The 18,623-nt window shown below is 43.2% G+C and overlaps 1 protein-coding gene across 1 annotated transcript in view; it reads left to right on the top strand.

The window, feature by feature from the left end:
- Positions 1-18,623, top strand: part of LOC121279061 (piezo-type mechanosensitive ion channel component 2-like) — a 1,076,252-nt gene that overhangs the window by 1,036,379 nt on the left and 21,250 nt on the right. The window contains exon 51 of the mRNA XM_041189919.1: positions 17,313-17,392. Within this exon, the coding sequence (XP_041045853.1) occupies positions 17,313-17,392 (80 nt within the window). The remainder of the gene's footprint in view (positions 1-17,312; positions 17,393-18,623) is intronic.

Genomic DNA, 18,623 nt, shown 5'->3' with positions numbered 1-18,623 from the left:
AGGTACCAACGGCATAGGCAGGATGAGGAAGGAGGCGCTGCACAGTTAGTATGACGAGCTAGGCAACAAATTAAGAAGCAGGAGATTTAGAGAGGATTTGAGGAAAACAGTTTTACCCAGAGGGTGATTGGAATCTGGAACACACTGCCTGAGGGGATGGTAGAGGCAGGAACCCTCACAACATTTAAGAAGTATTTAGATGAGCACTTGAAATGCCATAGCATACCAGGCTATGATCCAAGTGCTGGAAAATGGGATTAGAATAACTAAGTGCTTGATGGCTGGCACAGACATGGTAGGCCGAAGGCCCTGTTTCTGTGCTGTATAACTCTATGAATAACCTCAAAAGTAATAACTTCTGGATTATTACCTAAGCCACATGCAAATTGCCATATGACAAATCAGATTAGAGAAATGAATGCGTGTTTAAAGACTGATGTGGGAGAAGTGGGTTCCAGTTTGTGAGACACCGGCATCAGTATTGGGGAAAGTGGGATCTGTACCATTGGGACGGTCTACACCTAAACCATGCTGAGGCTGGTGTATGCGCAAATCACATAACTAGGGAAATAGAGAGGGTTTTAAACTTCATAGTGGAGGCAGGGGATCAAATTTGGGAAGATGTGGTAAACCAAAGAGTAGAGATAAGGCATGAGAGAAAGGTATTGTGGGAAATGATAAACAGACTGTGACAGGAAGGGACAGAGAGTACAATTCTAAGAGTAAATCAGCAGATAAGGCTAGATGCTGCAAAAATAATAAAAGGCCAAAACTAAAGGTTCTGTTTCTAAACGTGTGTAATATTTGAAACAAAACAGATGAACTGATAGAGCAAATAGAAATAAATAAGTATGATCTTATAGCCATTACAAAGACATGGCTACAGGATTACATGGATTGAGACCTAAATATTGAAGGATACATGACAGGAAGTTAGGAAAAGGTGGAAGGGTGTCTCTGTTAATTAATGGTTGTATTAATGTGCTAACATTAGAGTGATGACCTAAGTTCAGAAAACCAGGATGTAGAAGCAGTTTGAGTTGAGATGAGGAATGATAAAGGCAAGAAGTCACTTGTGGGAGCAGTATATTGGCCCCCTAATTGTAACTATATGGTAGGACAGAGTATAAAAGAAGAGGTAATGGGAGCTTGCCATTGTTAAAAAAAATAATCAGATGGGCAAATGTAGAGTAGATGAGGAGTTCATAGATGTTTTTGGGATAGTTTTTTAGAACAGCATGTTCTGGAGCCAACCAGAGAGCAGGCTATACTACACCTGGTATTGAGCAATGAGATAGGATTGTGAAGACATCCCTAGGTACCAATGATCGTAATATGATTTAATTTTATATTCATTTTGAGGGAGAAATGAGTGCATCCAAAACTAGTACTTTAAACTTAAGTAAGGGCAATTGTGAGGGCATAAAAGCAGAGCTAGCTAAAGTGAGCTGGCAAATGAGGTTAAGGGATATGTCAAGATGTTCAGTGGCAGACATTTAAAGGATATTTCAGAATACACAGAATAGATACTTTCCAATGAGAAAGAAAAATTCCAAGAGGTGGACCCACCATTCGTGGTTAACTAAAAAAATTAAAGACAGTATCAAACTTAAAGATAAAGCATATAATTATGCAAAGACGGGTGGCAGGTCAGAAGATTGGAAAGAATATAAAGAACATCAAAGAATGACAAAAAGATTAATAAGGAGGAAAAAATTGGAGTGTGAGAGAAAGGTAGCTAGTAATATAAAGATGGACAGTAAGAGTTTCTATAGGTATTTAAGTAAGGAAAGAGTTAACAAAGTGATGTTGGTTCTATAGAGAGTGTGTCTAGGGAATTGATAATGGAAAGTAGGGAGATGGTGGATGAATTAAACAGGTTTTTTCTTTGGTCTTCACTATAGAGGACACAAATAACATCTTGGAAATAAATTTAAGGCAGAGCTAATAGATTCTTGATTAACAAGGGGCTGGCAGGAATCTGGGGTTCAGGTTACATTCAGATCAGCCATGACCTTATTGAATGGTGGAGCAGGCCCAAAGGACCGAGTGACTTACTCCTGCTCCTAACTCGTATGTTCATATGTTAATAGTCTTCTCTGAAACTAGTGAGAAGCAGGAGGAGCAGGAATGGGGCTTTACCAGGATAGTGGGATTTCCAATGGCGCAAGGAGCCATAGACATGTTTTTTTGAGAGCCAAATGTCAACAGAAAGATGTACCAAAACCTAAAGGATACCACTTCCTTAATGTGCATTTGGTGTGTGACCATGCATAAAGCTTTATGTCGGTGAATACCTTCTTTCCAGTCAGCAGCCACAATGCTGTCATCCTGCACAAGGCTGGCAGTCATTGAACTAAACCAGACCATTTGCAAACTAGGGGTCGAATTTGACGGGCTACCCGCAGGCGGATGGATCTGTAAATTAGGCACTGTGCCATTGGCGGCATATCCACTGCTGGTTCACCCCCCTCCACAATTTTATGAGCGGTGGGGGAGGCAGTGTTGGGTTGTCCACCCATGGCCTAATTGAGGCCAAAGAAAAAACATGGGGGCATGGTCTCAGGATAAGGAGCTAATAATTTAGGACTGAGATTAGGAGAAATTGCTTCACTCAAAGGGTTGTGAACCTTTGGAATTCTCTATCCCAGAGGGTTGTGGATGCTGCATCACTGAATACATTTAAGGTCAGATAGACAGATATTTGGTCTCTCAGGGAATTAACAGAAATGGGGAGTGGGCGGGAAAATAGAATTGAAACCCAAGATCAGCCATGATCGTATTGAATGGCAGAGCAGGCTTGACAAGCCGATTGGTCTACTCCTGCTCCTATTTCTTCCGTACTTATGTTCTTCCTAAAACTTAACTCTTTGACCAAGCGTTTCATGATCTGTTCTAATATCTCCTCATGTAGTCTGGTATCTAATTTTGCTTTAAAATGTTCCTGCTAAGTGCCTTAAAGGTGCTATATAAATGAAAGTTTTTGTTGTTTTAGTCCAGGGGTAGAATTTTATGTCCCATGGGCAGGCGCGTGCCCGACCCGATCAGGCGCAAAATAACACATGATGACTTCAGGTGAGTGCGAGAGTTGGCATTGCACCTGCCGACAATTAAGATGCCTAGGAAGGTCATTAATTTATTAATTAAGAGAGATTTTTTGCTGCCCGTCCAACATTAGGTTGGCAGGCGGGCAAATTGGCCAGTCAGCCTGTACAATTTTGAGGATACCTCATCCACGGTTTCCGATAGTGATTTTTAAAAAAATTTTTGACAGAATTTTTATACTCCATATGTTCATGTGAGGCAGTCTGATAAGGCAACATTTTTTTCAGAATTTCTAACTCTATTTTTGTTTTTAAAATTCTTCAGTTCCCTGAGGCAGTTCTCTGCCTTCAGGGAGCTTTCATTGTTCACTCCCCCACGCCTGTGCAGACTTCAGCGCTCGCCCTCCTCCCGCCCCCACCCCAGCAGCCAGTGTGAAATTGCAGTTGGAGGCCGATTGCGTGCGGCGGACTGTTTCCCGTCCGTTCCCGGGCCCGCCCACCATGCCTGCCCGACGACCCGAAAATCTTGCCCAGGCCTCTGGATTACGAGTCTAGGAACATAACTAGTACATTACTATACCCTATTTGCATGCCCCTTCAACAACAATTTTTTTCAGCAATCGGAGCTTGCATGCACCAAATTGCGCTTGCATGGCAACAACATGGATTTCATGACCTCAGTCTGCACTTTCGCTGCAGGATGCAGATATTAGGTGGCTCCTGCTTGTGCTTTTCTGGAAGCTGAAACATTGGCCTGAGACCAGACCTAAATCACAGCTGGGTCCAGAAGTCCTGAGATGGAATAAAAAAAGAAAATTCTGGTAATGTTCAGCAGATGCTGTCATTTAGTCAACCATCACCTTCCCACTGGAAAGGATGGGCTCCAAGCTCTGTGCAAAGGCATCCATGCTCCTTAACAGCGACAACAGGCTCTCTCGCAGGCTTGCCATTGCACCAAGAATCATTGGTCAAAATTAATCTGGCCCCCCGGAGTGGGCTGAGAGGTGTGAGGGAAGGCTGGGTGGGGGTGAGGGGGGTGACGGTGAGTGGTGGAGTACCCATTGCCTTACTGACTCCTTGAGGTCCTTGAGCAGCAAATTATGGGCAACTTGAGCACCTCATTCCCCCGCCACCACTGGTATTCTATGAGGGTGATGTGGACTTTGAAAAGGTGCATAAAGCAGGAAAATATTGTAATCTTGGATGTTCTCAGCAATGCCTGTTAAAATGCCTTGGCCATTGCTGGCCTAATAATTTACAGCACCATCTCCTCCAAGGGGCTCAGCAAATGTGGGTGTTCTGTTTCTCTGCTGCTGCCTCCTATTGTATATGATCTTGTCTTGCAAAAGAGGGTGAAAAATATCAGTGTGTGTTACAAGGTGTTTGTGCGATGTGCCTATCATAACTGAAAATCTGGAAGGATGTGGAAGGTGTGCAATTTGGGTTTGAGACTTGCAACATTGACAAGTGTATAAGGGTGAAGTGGGTCACCTAAAGCATGTCTTGATTGTTGTTGGATGAATGATGATGTGCGGTGCATTGAGCCGCGTATAAGGTTGATGGTGCCAAAGGTAAGAGATGGAGTTATGATCCCCATGGAGATCAAAACCAAAATAACCAAATCTACTGAATGACACCCATTCCCCCCCAACCCACTACCCCCACCCCCACCCCCCGACACCCCCAGGTGGAGAAATTACGTTTTGAGCCTGCATGATTCTTCAGAGCAAAAGTAGTAGAAACGTGGTGGATTTTATACTGTTTGAGATGGGGTGGAGCAGGTGGAGCAAAATAGAAGGTCAGGGATAGGTGGGAACTCAGGAGAGATTGATAAAGATGTCCTGGACACAAGAAAAAGGGAGTGTTAATGGTAGTGTTAAAGACTAAAAAAGGTGCTGATAGTGGCGTAAAGGTAAGATAGCAGAATGTGTTACATCAGAAGCAGGGTCGGTGCTCTGTGAAAGCACGACATTAGTCTGAATTTTACCTTTGGCGGGCGTGTGCAATCAGTGAGCCCAGGAGCAGCCGGGAAACGGACCGCCGACCGCAACCGGCCCCCCCCCAACAGCGATTCCATGCTGGCTGGCCAATTAACAGCCAGCCAGCGTGAAACGCACACTGAAAGGCTCAGCGCTGCCAGGCTGGGGGTGGGAAGAGGGTGGGAGGTGATGTCACCGCGGGCACAGCTCAGTGCTGCGAGAGAGCTGCTGAGGCAGATAGCTGCCTCAGTGAGCTGCATACCTTCAAATGATTAAATAAAGGTTTAGAAAGCTGAAAAAAAATGTTCATGCACCTGAAAAAATACCTCGCAAAAATGCTGCCCATAGATATTTTTAATTCAGAATGGAGATTTCATCCCGCCTTTTGATGAGTTTTGATGAAAAGTGTAAAGGCCACCTGGCCAATTCGCCCATCCACCAACAGAAGGTTGGATGGGCCATGAAAAATCGGAGATAATTGCACCATTAATGGGCTTCATTGCCCTCCTAATTATTGACTTTTGAGCACACCCACTGAGCAAAAAATCGCGTGATTGCGTGATGATGTCAGGACACTCGCTGACGTGAAGCTAGAAGTCAAGGACCTTCATTACTGAAGGAGGCAGTTATATGGATTTAGCTTTCCTTATATAGCAAAGGAGGAAACTCCTCAGCACCAGGTAGCTGAGTGGTTGTGCTCATGAAAATAAGCCCAATAGGACTTGGGCAGGTGGACTGTAAGAGCTGCCAAAAATAATGAAATAATCTTGTGGCCAGCATATTAATGATACATAAGTGGCATAATGTGCTAAACACAAGGTGCCTTGATTTTTTTCCTAATGCAAGTGCTGAAGATTCAGAGGAAATTCAGGGCTAATGACGAAAATCAAGTGATATGGGCAGAGTTCCAAAATTCATATATGTTTCCATTTATAAGGACAATATCAAATCACATTCCAGTTACAGTGACTGAAATGGTTGAAATTATTGGACGCCAAGTATATTGTTTACCTCCTCACATTCAGTGCAGTCTCTTTCTGGATATCACACAAATTTCCTAGTTGAAAAGGTGGAAGCAAACTGCTCTACATCTATATAATGTACAAGAATAGCTGTGGATGATTTTCCATCTCTGGAGAAAAGCATCGGGATTCACTAAATGCCCCTACAGCATGCAAATAATTTAAATTGATGGCCAAGGACAATCTCCAAAGATACTGGGCTAAATATTTTCAGGCATTGGGTCACCGTGCCACTTATCCCACACCCAATTGAGATGGTGCAGGCAGCATGCAAACTTCATGCTACGTATTCGTCTCAATGATTGTGGTGTGCAGCCCACCACTAAACAGACTACTGACTGGCTGCTTGCCCAGCAAGGACCCGAGGGGCGATTGTCACTGGCATGAATTATAGGTTGCCTGCACTTTTTAAAGACAACCTGCATGTTAAAGAGGTGGTGCATTCAGGTCGAGTTTGGAAAAACTGTATCAAGAAGCATTTTACAGAAGGAATAAGACTACCAATGGAACCATAGGCCAGAGTGAGAGAGGGAGGGGGGGCTCAGATGTTCTCTGATGTGGCGCCAAAGGGCTTAGCTCAGGTGGTGGAGAGGAGGAGCAGGGCCATGTTTCCGCAGGGGCCCAGGAGGCCCTCCAGGTATGCAGTGCGAAGGGATTGGGAGCAGGTAGCCATGGAAGTCAATTCTAGGAATGTGGCCCCAACGACCAGGCTGTACTACCATAAAATGTTCAGCAATTTGATAGACATCTTCAAATGCCATTGCGATAGCCTTTGACGTGGAAGCAATGTAGTAAGGAAAAGTTGTAATTCCTTTAAAACATTTAGGGAATCTGTAATTGTGTTTAAGGGTGTTTGAAAAGAACTTTTAAGAGATTGTATCAAATATAAAGGGATCGATTATAATTTTCTTGAACAATAAGAAATGGGGGTGATCTTGGTTCTGGACTGGAGATGGCATAGGTTGAATAGTTTCCTGCTCGTCCTGTAGTGTAGTTCCACTACAGTGGGAAATTTCATAGAGATAGGGTGGAGTGTTGTGGAGGATAGAAAAGAGAGTTGGTGCGATGACACAGCCTTGCTTGACCACAGTTTGCACTTGTATTGGGTCTGTAGCAGATCTGTTGGTAAAGATCATGGGCTCGCATGTCATCTTATAGCAGGCAGAGGATGGTGACGAATTTCTCGGGCAGTCAAATTTGAGGAGGCTGCTCCACAATCCCTCCCAGCTGATAGAATTGAAAGCCTTTGTGAGGTCAAAGAAGGCCATGATTAGAGGTTGTTGCTGCTTTCTGTATTTTTCTTGGACTTGTCTTGCTGTGAGGATCATGTCCAATGTGCCTCTTGATAGATGGAATCTGCACTGTGACTCTGGTAGGAGCTCTTCAGCTGTGGGGAGAAAGTGACTGAGAAGGACTTCTGCAATGACCTTCCCCTGTGTTGGACAGCAGAGATACCCCTCTGTAGTTGCCGTAGTCAGCCTTGTCATTTTTTTTGATAATGGTCATGATTACATCATCCCGGAGATCCTCCTTCCAGATGAGGGAGATGAGGTCATGTATTCATGCCAAGAGTATATCTGCACCATATTTTAGTATTTCAGTGGGGATTCTGTCTGCACCGGTGGCCTTATTGGTTTTTAGTTGTTGGCCTTTTCAACTTCATGTCAGGCTAGATTTGTGCTGAGGCGGGGGTGGGTAGCATGCTGTGGGATGTGGTTGAGGGCATTCATGTTGAGGACTGAGTCTTGGTTGAGGAGATCCTCAAAGTGCTGCTTCCAACGAGCACTGACTGCCTCTGTCCTTGATGAGCGCCACTCCATTTTTAGCTCTCATTGGGCTAGGTTCTCGAGGGCTTGGGCCATAATGGTCTCCACTGCACTGAAGAATGCTGTGACTGTTGACGAGTTGCTGTTTTTCCTTCACATTTTCCACCCACCATCTGTTCTTCAGGGTTTTTTGTTGGCCCTTGGCCTTCATTTGTCTGTTATCTTGCTTACTTTTCCTCGAGTTTTGGTGCTGGTTCCAGTTCAGGAATGCCTTGTGCTTGCAACTTAGTAGTTCCTGGATCCCCTGGTCATTCTCATCAAATCAGTCTTGATGTTTGTTGCTGGAGAAAGCAAGAGTATCCTTGCAGGTGCTGATTATGGTAGATTTAAGGGCAGACCAAACACTGTCGACATTCTGTGGTTCCTGTTCATTGAATGTGGCCAGGCGTGAGGCAGTGACTGAATAGGTCTTTCTTAAGAGAATTCTTGAGTCCATGGACATTGATTTTCCTGCGGCAGCAATTGTGTGGTCTCTCATTTGGACGATGACGTAGTCAAGCAGGTGCCAATGTCTGGAGCGAGGGTATTGCCATGAGGTGTCTCTTTAATGAAATAGGGTGTTTGCTATGATCAGACCATGTTCTAGGCATTTCATCAAAACCTAGATGTACATCACCTTTTGAGCTTGGCTTCTAATTCTGGGATTCCTCTTGACATCAAGTAGACATTTTGTGCTCTGGCTACACTGGCTATACCATAAGACTTAAACTCAATCTCTCTCTTGCTGATCTCCTGAGACATTTTAAGTATCTCAAGTCAGCCTACTGCAATAGAAACATAGAAAATAGGAGCAGGAGTAGGTCAGTCAGCCCTTCAAGCCTGCACCACCATTCAATATGATCATGGCTGATCTTGTATCTCAACACCGTACTCCTGGTCCCTCCCCATACCCCTTCTTTAGAATTTAGAAATCTATTTCCTTCTTAAATATATGCAGTGACTTAGCCTCCACAGTGTTCTGTGGTAGAGAATTCCTATAGGTTCACCACCCTTTGAGTGAAGAAGTTTCTCCTCATCTCAGTCCTAAATGGCCAACACCATATCCTGAGACTGTGACGCATTGTTCTAGACCCCCCAGCCAGAGGAAACATCACCCCTGCATTCAGTCTGTCCAGCCCTGTCAGAATTTTATACGTTTCCATGTGATCCCCTCTCAGTCTTCTAAACTCCAATGAATACAGGCCTATTCGACCCAATCTCTCCTCATATGACCATCCTGCCATCCCAGGAATCAGTCTGATGAACCTTCGCTGCACTCCCTCTATGGCAAGTGTATCCTTTCTTAGGTAAGGAGACCAAAACTGCATACAATGCTCCAGTTGTGATCTCACCAAAGCCCTGTACAGCTGAAGTAAGACATCATGTCCCCTCACAATGAAGGCCAACATGCCACTTGCCTTCTTAACTGCTTGCTGCACCTGCATGCTTGCTTTCAGTGACTGGTATACAAGGACACCCAGGCCCCTTTGTACTTCAACATTTCCCAATCTATCACCATTTTAAATAATACTTTGCCATTCTGTTTTTCCTACTGAAGTGGATAACTTGACACTTATCCACGTTACACTGCATCTGCCATGTAGTTGCCCACTCACTGAACCTGTCTAAATTGCCTTGAAGCCTCTGAACATCCTCCTCACCATTCAAACCCCCACCAAGTTTCGTGTCATCAGCAAACTTGGAAACATATTTGGTTCCTTCATCCAAATCATTGATTTATATCGTGAATAGCTGGGTTCTAAGCACTGATCCCGGCTGTACTCCATTAGTCACCGCCTGCCACTCCGAAAAAGACCTATTTATTCCTACTCTTTGTTTCCTGTCTGTTAACTAATTCTCAATCCATGCCAATATATTACTCTCAATCCTGCGCACTTTAATTTTGCATGCTAACCTTTTATGTGGGACTTTATCAAAAGCTTTCTGAAAATCCAATACAGCACATCCACTGGTTCTCCCTTATCTATTCTACTGATTACTTTCTCCAAAAACTCAAGTGGGTTTGTCAAACACGATTTCTCTTTCATGAACCCTGATTTCCCTTTCATAAGTCCCATTCCCCATCACTGCACTGATTGAGAAAATTCAGCCTCCTACTAAATCTGTGTCTGGCTACTGGTTTGATTTGTTTTTCAGTGTCAGTCTGTTCCTGGCCACAGGTTACATAAGAACATAAGAACTAGGAGCAGGAGTAGGCCTTCCAGCCCCTCAAGCCTGCCCCGTCATTCAATAAGATCATAACTGATCTGCCCCAGGTCTCAATTCCTCTTTCGTGCCAGCTCCTCATAGCCGTCAACTCCCCGATATTTCAAAAATCTATCTACCTCTCCTTTAAATACTTTCAATGATCTAGCCTCCACAACTCTCTGGTATAGAGAATTCCAGACATTCACTACCCTCTGAGAGAAGAAATTCCTTTGCATCTCAGTTTTAAATGATGTCCCCTTATTCTGTAACTTTGTCCCCTAGTTCAAGATTCCCCCACTAATGGGAACATCTTCTCAACATCTACCCTGTCAACCCCCCTCAGAATCTTATGCATTTCAACAAGATCACTCCTCGCTCTTCTAAACTCGAATGAATAAAGGCATAAACTGTTTAGCCATTCTTGATAAGTCAACCCCTTCATCCCAGGAATCAGCCTAGTGAATTTCTTTTGAACAGCCTCCAATGCCAGTGTATCCTTTCTTAAAACAGGGACCAAAACTGTACAGTACTCCAGCTGCGGCAGCAACACCCCGTATAGTTGTAACAAGACTACCCTATTTTTAAACTCCAATCCCTAGCAGTACAGGCCAAAATTCCATTTGCCTTCTTAATTACTTGCTGCACCTGTATTCTAACTTCTTGTGTTTCATGTACAAGAATACCCAGATCCCTCTGTGCTTCACTTTTTTGGAGTCTCTCCCCATTTAAATAATAGTCTGCCTTTTGATTCTTTCTACCAAAGTGCACAACCTCACACTTTCCTACATTAAACTCCATCTGCCAAATTTTTGTCCACTCACTCAATCTATATCCCCTTGCAGATTCCTTACACCCTCACCACAACATGCCTTCCCACCTATTTTTATATAATCAGCAAATCTGGCTACATTACACTCTGCCCCCTCCTCCAAATCATTAATATAGATAGTAAATAATTGAGGCCCTAGGATTGATCCTCCTGGCACTCCACTAATTACGTCTTTCCAACCTGAAAAAGACTCATTACTCCCGACTTTCTGTCTTCTGTGTGTTAACCAATCCTCAATCCATGCTAATATATTACCCCCAATATCGTGAGATCCTATCTTGTGCAATAACCTTTTGTGTGGCACCTTATCAAATGACTTCTAGAAATCCAAATACACTATCTAATGGTTCCCCTTTAGGCTTGTTATATTCTTAAAGAATTCTAGCAAATTTGTCAAACATGATTTTCCTTTCACAAAACCATGTTGACTCTGTTTGATTGCATTAAGCTTTTCTAAGTGTCCTGCTATTTCTTCCTTAATAATGGACCCTAGCATTTTCCCAATGATGGATGTTAGGCTGACTGGCCAAGTTTCCTGCTTTTTGTTTCCCTCCCTTCTTGAACGGGGGGTCACATTAGTGGTTTTCCAATCTTCTGGGACCCTCCTGGAATCCAGTGAGTTCTGGAATATTTCGACCAATGCCTCCACTATCTCTGCAGCCATTTCCTTTAAAACCCTTGGATGCAGGCCATCAGGTCCTGGTGACTTGTCTGCCTTTAGTCCCATAGTTTGTCAAATGCTTTGTCCCTCATGATAGAGACTGTTACAAGATCTTTCCTCCCATTAGCTCCTTGCTTATCTGATATCTTTGGGATGTTTATAGTGTCCTGCACTGTGAAGACCGATGCAAAATATTGGTTTAAATTATCTGCCATTCCTTGTTCCCTGTTATCAATTTTCCAGTTGCATCCTCCAAGGGTCCCACACTCACTTTAGCCACTCTTTTTTTATATACCCGTAGAAGCTCTTGCTGTTTGTTTTTATATTTCTTGCCTATTTACTTTCATAAACAACTTTCTCCCTCTTTATTAGCTTTTTAGCCATCCGCTGCTGGTTCCTAAAATTTCCCAATTCTCTGGCCTACCACTAGTTTTTGCTGCTTTGTATGCCTTAGTTTTTGATTGGATACTCTCCTTGACCACCTTTGTTTACCACGGGGTGGTTCATCCTTCTTATCGAGTCCTTCTTTTTGACCGGGATAAATTTTTGCTGAGCATTATGAAATATCTGCTTAAATATCCGCCACTGCTCATCCATTGACCTTCCCCTTAGTCTATTTTCCCAGCCCGCTTTAGTCAACTCTTTCTTCATACCACTGTAATTGCCCTTATTTAAGTTGAGGACACTGGTTTGAGACCTGAGTTGCTCACCCTCAAACTGAATTTGAAATTCTACCATGCTGTGATTGCTACCCCGTAGAGGATCCTTAACTACGATATCTCTTATTAATCCCACCTCATTACACATTACTAAAATAGCCTGTTCCCAGGTATGTTCTGCAACATATTGTTCTAAGAAACAATTCCTAATGCACTCCATGTTACCCCTGCCATTCTGATATGTCTAGCCAATATGCAGATTAAAATCACCCATGACAATTGTAGCACCCTTCTTACATGCCGCCATTATTTCTCAATTTGTACTTTGTCCTAGGGTGAGGCAGCTCTTTGGGGGCCTATAGACAACTCCCTCTGTGATTTCTTCCCCTTGCTATTCCTTATTTCCACCCAAACTGATGCTACATCATGACCTATTGCACCTATATCACAACTCACCACTGCACTGATACCTTTCTTTATTAACAAAGCTACCCCACCTCCTTGTCCTTTTTGCCTGTTTTTTTCAGGATGTCGAATACCCTTGAATATTGAGTTCCCAGTCTTGGTCACCCTGAAATCATGTCTCTGTAATAGCTATCAAGTCACATTCATTTATTTCTATTTGTGCCTTCAACTCATCTAGCTTGTTACAAATGCTGCGTGCTTTCAGATAAAGAGCCTTTAGCTTTGACTTTTTACCATTATTGCTCATCCTGGTTCTGATTTCTGCTGCACTCTTCTGCTATATTTTCTCCCCCTTCCTGTCACACTTTGATTATTGTTCACCTCTTCACAACCCTAAACTTCTGCTCTCTCGTTTCTTTTTGATTTTTTGAACTTCCCTTCAATTGAACCCTTCACCCCCAACTAATTAGTTCCAAGTCCTACCTACAACCCTAGTTATACAATTTGCCAGAACTCTGGTCCCAGCATGGTTCAAATGAAGCCCATCCCAACGGAACAGCTCTCTCCTTCCCCAGTGTTGGTGCCAGTGCCTCATGAATCAGACCCCATTTCTCCCACACCAATCTTTGAGCCACGCATTTACCTCTCTAATCTTATTTACCTTATGCCAATTTGCATGTGCCTCAGGTAGTAATCCAGGGATTATTACCTTTGTGGTTCTGCTTTTTAATTTAGCCCCGAGCTGCTCACAGTCCCTCAGCGGAACCTCTTCCCTAGTCCTATCTATGTTGTTGGTACCTACATGGACGATGACAACTGGATTCTTCCCCTCCCACTCCAAGTTCCTCTCTATCATAGAAGAGATGTCCTTAACCTTGGCAGCAGATAGGCAACACAGCCTTCGGTACTCTCTGACTTTGCTGCAGAGAACCCTAACTATGCTATCCCCTATTACTACTATATTTCTCTTTTCTCCTCCAACTTGAATGGTGCTCTGTACCATGGTACTGTGGTCACTTTGCTCATCCTCCCTGCAGTCTGTGCCTTCATCTACACCGGAAGCAGGAACCTCATACCTATTGGACAATGGCATTGGCTGAGGCTCCTCCAAAGCTAAATTTTGGATCCTCATACCTGCCTCCCTCGCAGTCACACCCTCCTGTCCCTGACCACAGTCCAAATTTGATGTAATTAATATAAGGGGTGTGACTGTCTCCTGAAACCCTTTGTCCAGATAACTGTCCCCCTCCCTGATGTGTCGCAGTGTCCGCAGCTCAGACTCCAGCTCATCAACTCTGAGCCAAAATTTCTCAAGCATCCAACACTGGCTGCAGATGTGGTCACTGTGGATGGCACTGGTGTCCACCAGTACCCACATACTATAGCTGCAACACATTGCCTGCCCAGCCATCTGTATGCTATTTAATTAATTAATTTAGATGTTAAATATTTTAAAAGTGAATTTCTTAACTGTACTCTTCAGCTGTAATAACATCCTCTGATTTAAACCACTTGGCCAATCAAAAGAGACATGGAAGAGATACCCACCAATCACCTACCTGTTTTTCTTTGGCTCTGACAGGTCCTCCTCTCGCACTTTCCTCTATGTGCTGCTGACTGCTTGCCCCAGGGTCCTCCTCTCACACTCTCCTCTAGGTGCTGCTGACTACCTGTCCCAGGGTCCCCCTCTCACATTCTCCTCTCTTGTACACATCTGCGCATGATGATGCACTTCATGGAGCTGAATATCCCAGCTTATTGGGCTCCCAGGATAGGGGGTGTTAGGGGCAACACCACGTGTGTATGTTAGTCCCCGCCGGGCAGCAGAGCCTGGTCTCCAATTGTCTCAGCCACCCCTGGACAAAGACCTTGCTCTGTCAGGACCATGTGGTAGCTGATGTACAACGGCCACCCCATGTTTAAAGAACCCATGCACAGGCATCGTCCACCCCCTCAAAATGCATTTTGGGACCTAAAACATCAGGACTCTCATGGACAACCCCAACAGTGACAGACCAGAATGTCGCACCATTATCATAGCCCGGGAAATTCAGCACTACAACAACGATATCCTGTCCTGAGTAAACCACGGAGGGCAGAAGAAGGCCAGTTCAAGGAACAAGGTAGTGATTATACACCTTCGTTTGGAAAGGTAAATCAGAAGAAGATCATTGACTCCATGGGGTAGGCTTCGCCATAAAAAACAAACTAATTGACTGTCCCAGCGAGTACCTTTGTAGGATAAACAAACATCTCATGACCCTTCCTTTCACTCTAGCCCAGAAACAGTGCACTGCAGTTGTCAGCACATACTCCCAACCCTAGCTGCAATAGATGACACCAAAGAGGAATTCTACTTCAGCCTTAATTATTTGTTGTCCTCTGTCCCAAAGAGGGACAAGCTGATTCTGCTCAGTGATTTCAGTGCCAGAGTTGGGAGGGACGCAAACCTCTAGAAAGGCGCGATTGGCAAGGAAAGTGCAGAGAAGGCTAACACCAATGGAATCCTCCTTCTGACGAAATGTGGACTTCTCTACCACATGGAAGGTGGGATACTCCATTGTTGAATATTTTTAAGACTCAGATAGATAGATTTTTGGTCTCAGAGAATCAAGGGATATGGGGAGCAGATGGGAAAGTGGAGTTGAGGTTCAAGATCAGCCATGATCATATTGAATGGCGGAGCAGGCTGGACAGGCTTAATGGTCTTCTGCTGCTTTTATTTCTCATGTTCTTGTATGCTGCCTCTTGTAGGAGCCCTTCCAGATCTTCCCTGTGAAAAATTCACAGCCCTTTAGTGAGATTTTGCCTTGCCCTATAAGTAAAACAGACCTGTGACTGCTTATGGTTCTGGCAAGAGACATCCCTGATGAGGCTGTTAGGGGGAAGTTAAAAATGCTAAAGGAGAATACAGTAAGAATTTACTGAAAAACCCTTAAAATCTCCAGGGAGACATGGCTGCTAAACATATTAAGAGTTGAAGATCACCAGATGAACATTGCACAGCCGTGAGGGTCAGACTGGAGACAAAAGTATGACATAAATTAGATTAAGTGTACTCCCTTCTCAGATAGGGAAGGGGCAGATGGTTTTAGCTTAGATATGGGAAGATGGAGAATGGGCAAAGAGGGGGCTTTGATGAAACACAGCCTTGAGTTGTGGGAACCAAGGTATTTGTGTATGTGTTTTAATTTTGATTGGATAATATAATTATGTATGCACCCTTTAGAATAATTGGTTAGCAAAATCACCTGTTTATGTACTCAATAGGATAGAGTTAGCATGGGACCATTGTGCCGGTTACTGATTGGATATATTCAATTGTACTCAAACGTATTATGATAAGAAAAAGTACATAAGTAATGAAATGTAATAAATAAGGGAGCTGAGTCTTCATTCGTAGGAATGATTGCGGCTCCCTTGCATATGCTTGAATAAAACCAGTTAAAAGGAAGCCTGAGTCTCTGTGGTCGCTGTGGGATCGGAGAGTGTAACTTCTCCTCTTCAACTGGCCCATGTGGTAGTTGCAGGGTCAGAGAGTTTACCTTCTTCAAGGCTGGGAGGTATCCAGAGTGAATAAAACCCAAAGCAGTTGAAAAAAAATCTCTGCATCATCCCCTTGAATGAAAGTATTGTATTTATAAGGCATCTTTCATGACCTCAGGATATCCCAAACTGCTTTACAGCCAATAAAGTACTTTTTAAAAAAAATGTGCTTACTGGTAATGAAGGAAGCATGGTAGCCAATTTGCTCATAAGGTTCTACAGGCAGATTTTAGTCATATTGGTTGAGGGATAAGTATTGGTCAGGATATTGAGAAAAAGTCCCTGCCACTCTCCAAAATACTGCCATGGAATCTTTTGCAGAGAGAGCAGCTGGGGGCTCAATTAAACATCTCACATGAAAGATAGCACTTCAACAGGGCATCTCTCCCTTAGTAGCGCACTGGACTGTCGGTCCAGATTTTGTACCCAAGTTACATGAATGGGACTTTATACACAACTTGCTGTCCCCAACTGCTGCAGTAAAGATTGCAGCCTTCACAGAGGTTGAACTGCTTATACGCTGAAGTTTCTTGGGGTCACAATTTCTCACGATGCTTTTAGAACACAGTTTTGCAGAATATTCTCAACTAGTTCCTAGGATGAAGGGCTTATCTAATGAAGAAAGGTTGAACAGATTGGGCCAACACCCATTTAAATTTAGAAAAATGAGAGGTGATCTTATTGAAACATATATCCTGAGGAGACTTGACAGGATGGATACGCAGAGGATGTTTTCTCTTCTGGGGGAGACTAGAACTAGGGGACACAGTTTAAGAATAAGAGGTCTCCCTTTTCAGACTGAGAGGAGGAGAGTTTTTTTCTTAGGGGGATTTCTTAGAAAGCAGTGGAGGCAGTGTCATTGAATTTATTCAAGGCTGAGTTAGACAAGGTTATGGGTTATGGGGGCAGACAGGAAAATAGATTTGAGGCCACAACCAGATCAGCCATGATCTTAACGAAATCCTATGTGCCTATCATTATTTTGCTGGTCAATTAACTCACCAAATAGACTTACATGCAGCACCCTCTGCTGGCGAATGGTGTAATTTTCTGGGGCATTGTGGAAATTCAGGGCCATTATTAGCTCATTAGGAAGCAAGAGTGTTGTTCTTATATTTGATAAAATATTATGGAAAAATGTTTTTATTTTACAGAAAACTTGAAAAGATATTTCCAAACTACATTAGGGCTCCCAGTGATTCTGGAACAAAACCTGTAAAACAGCTTTATGAAAGTAAGTGTGCATATGCTTCATGAATGTGCATGAATATATGAATACAATGACACCCAAGCTATAAATAATTTAATAAATAACGCTTGAAACTAAAATATTGGCCAGAGATTTGCTCAAAACTGCTCCCACTTCACCTTCATAACTTCTTTAGAAATCCCACTGTGTTCATCCATTTGGATGAGGTTTCTGCCACTTCTGGGTAAGTTATAAAATAACATAATAAATGGGGACAGGAGTAGACCATATGGGCCTTCAAGCCTACGCTGCCATTCAGTAAGATTATGGTTGATCTTTGATCCCAACTCCACTTTCCTGCCTTATTCCCATATCCCTTGAATCCCTCATTGAAACATCCAAAAATCTATCCATCTCAGTCTTGAATATACTCAACGACTGCACATCCATATCTGGAGTAGAGAATTCCAAAGAATTACAACTCTCTGCGTGAAGAAATATTTCCTAATCTCAGTCCTAAATGACCAACTGTTTATCCTGAGAATATGACCCCGAGGCCGGAATTTTCCAACTCCCCCGTGGTAGGGTTCCCCACAACGAGGTCAGCGAGCTATTGAAATCTCCGCTCACATCGGCGGGATCAGAAGATCCCGTCGCCATGGGGGGCTAAAAATTCCAGCCTTAGTTCTAGACTCTCCAGCCGTGGGAAACAGCCTCTCAGCATTTTCCTGTCAAGCCCTCTTAAGAATTTTCTACAATTTACTGAGATCACCTCTCATTCTTCTAAACCCTAGAGAATGTACATCTATTCCACTCAGTCTCACAGCAGTGAGGCAGGAGCAGCTCTGAGGAAATACCCAATCAATGTTTCAATTCTGTTGATATTTGACTCTAAAATAACATCTGTTATTACCTTTAAAAAATACATCTAGCTCCTGCTAAAACTCACACCCCACCAGTTATATAAACATCACATTCTGGAACTGTTCAATTATCCAAGCATTTTTTCAGATGTAACTAAATTTGGATTACTTAGTATGTAATTTAAAAAAAATACTATCACGTATATTATTCTGCCTTGACTATGATGAAATCAGAACTCACTGTACCTTCTGCTTGAACTCCATCTTTACTAGGCCCTCAAAAACAATTTTTTGTAATTCATTGTGAAATTTGAATATTGCTGTCAAGCTGAAATTTATTGCCTATCCCTATTACTCTTTAAGAAAGTGATGATAGTTCTTGAACTATTGCAGCCAACGTAGTGGTATATTTT

This window comes from Carcharodon carcharias, chromosome 6 (genome assembly GCF_017639515.1).
Source record: "Carcharodon carcharias isolate sCarCar2 chromosome 6, sCarCar2.pri, whole genome shotgun sequence".
NCBI lineage: Eukaryota > Metazoa > Chordata > Chondrichthyes > Lamniformes > Lamnidae > Carcharodon > Carcharodon carcharias.
Note: the sequence above shows the minus strand (reverse complement) of the source record. Positions and strands in the feature narration are given on the sequence as shown.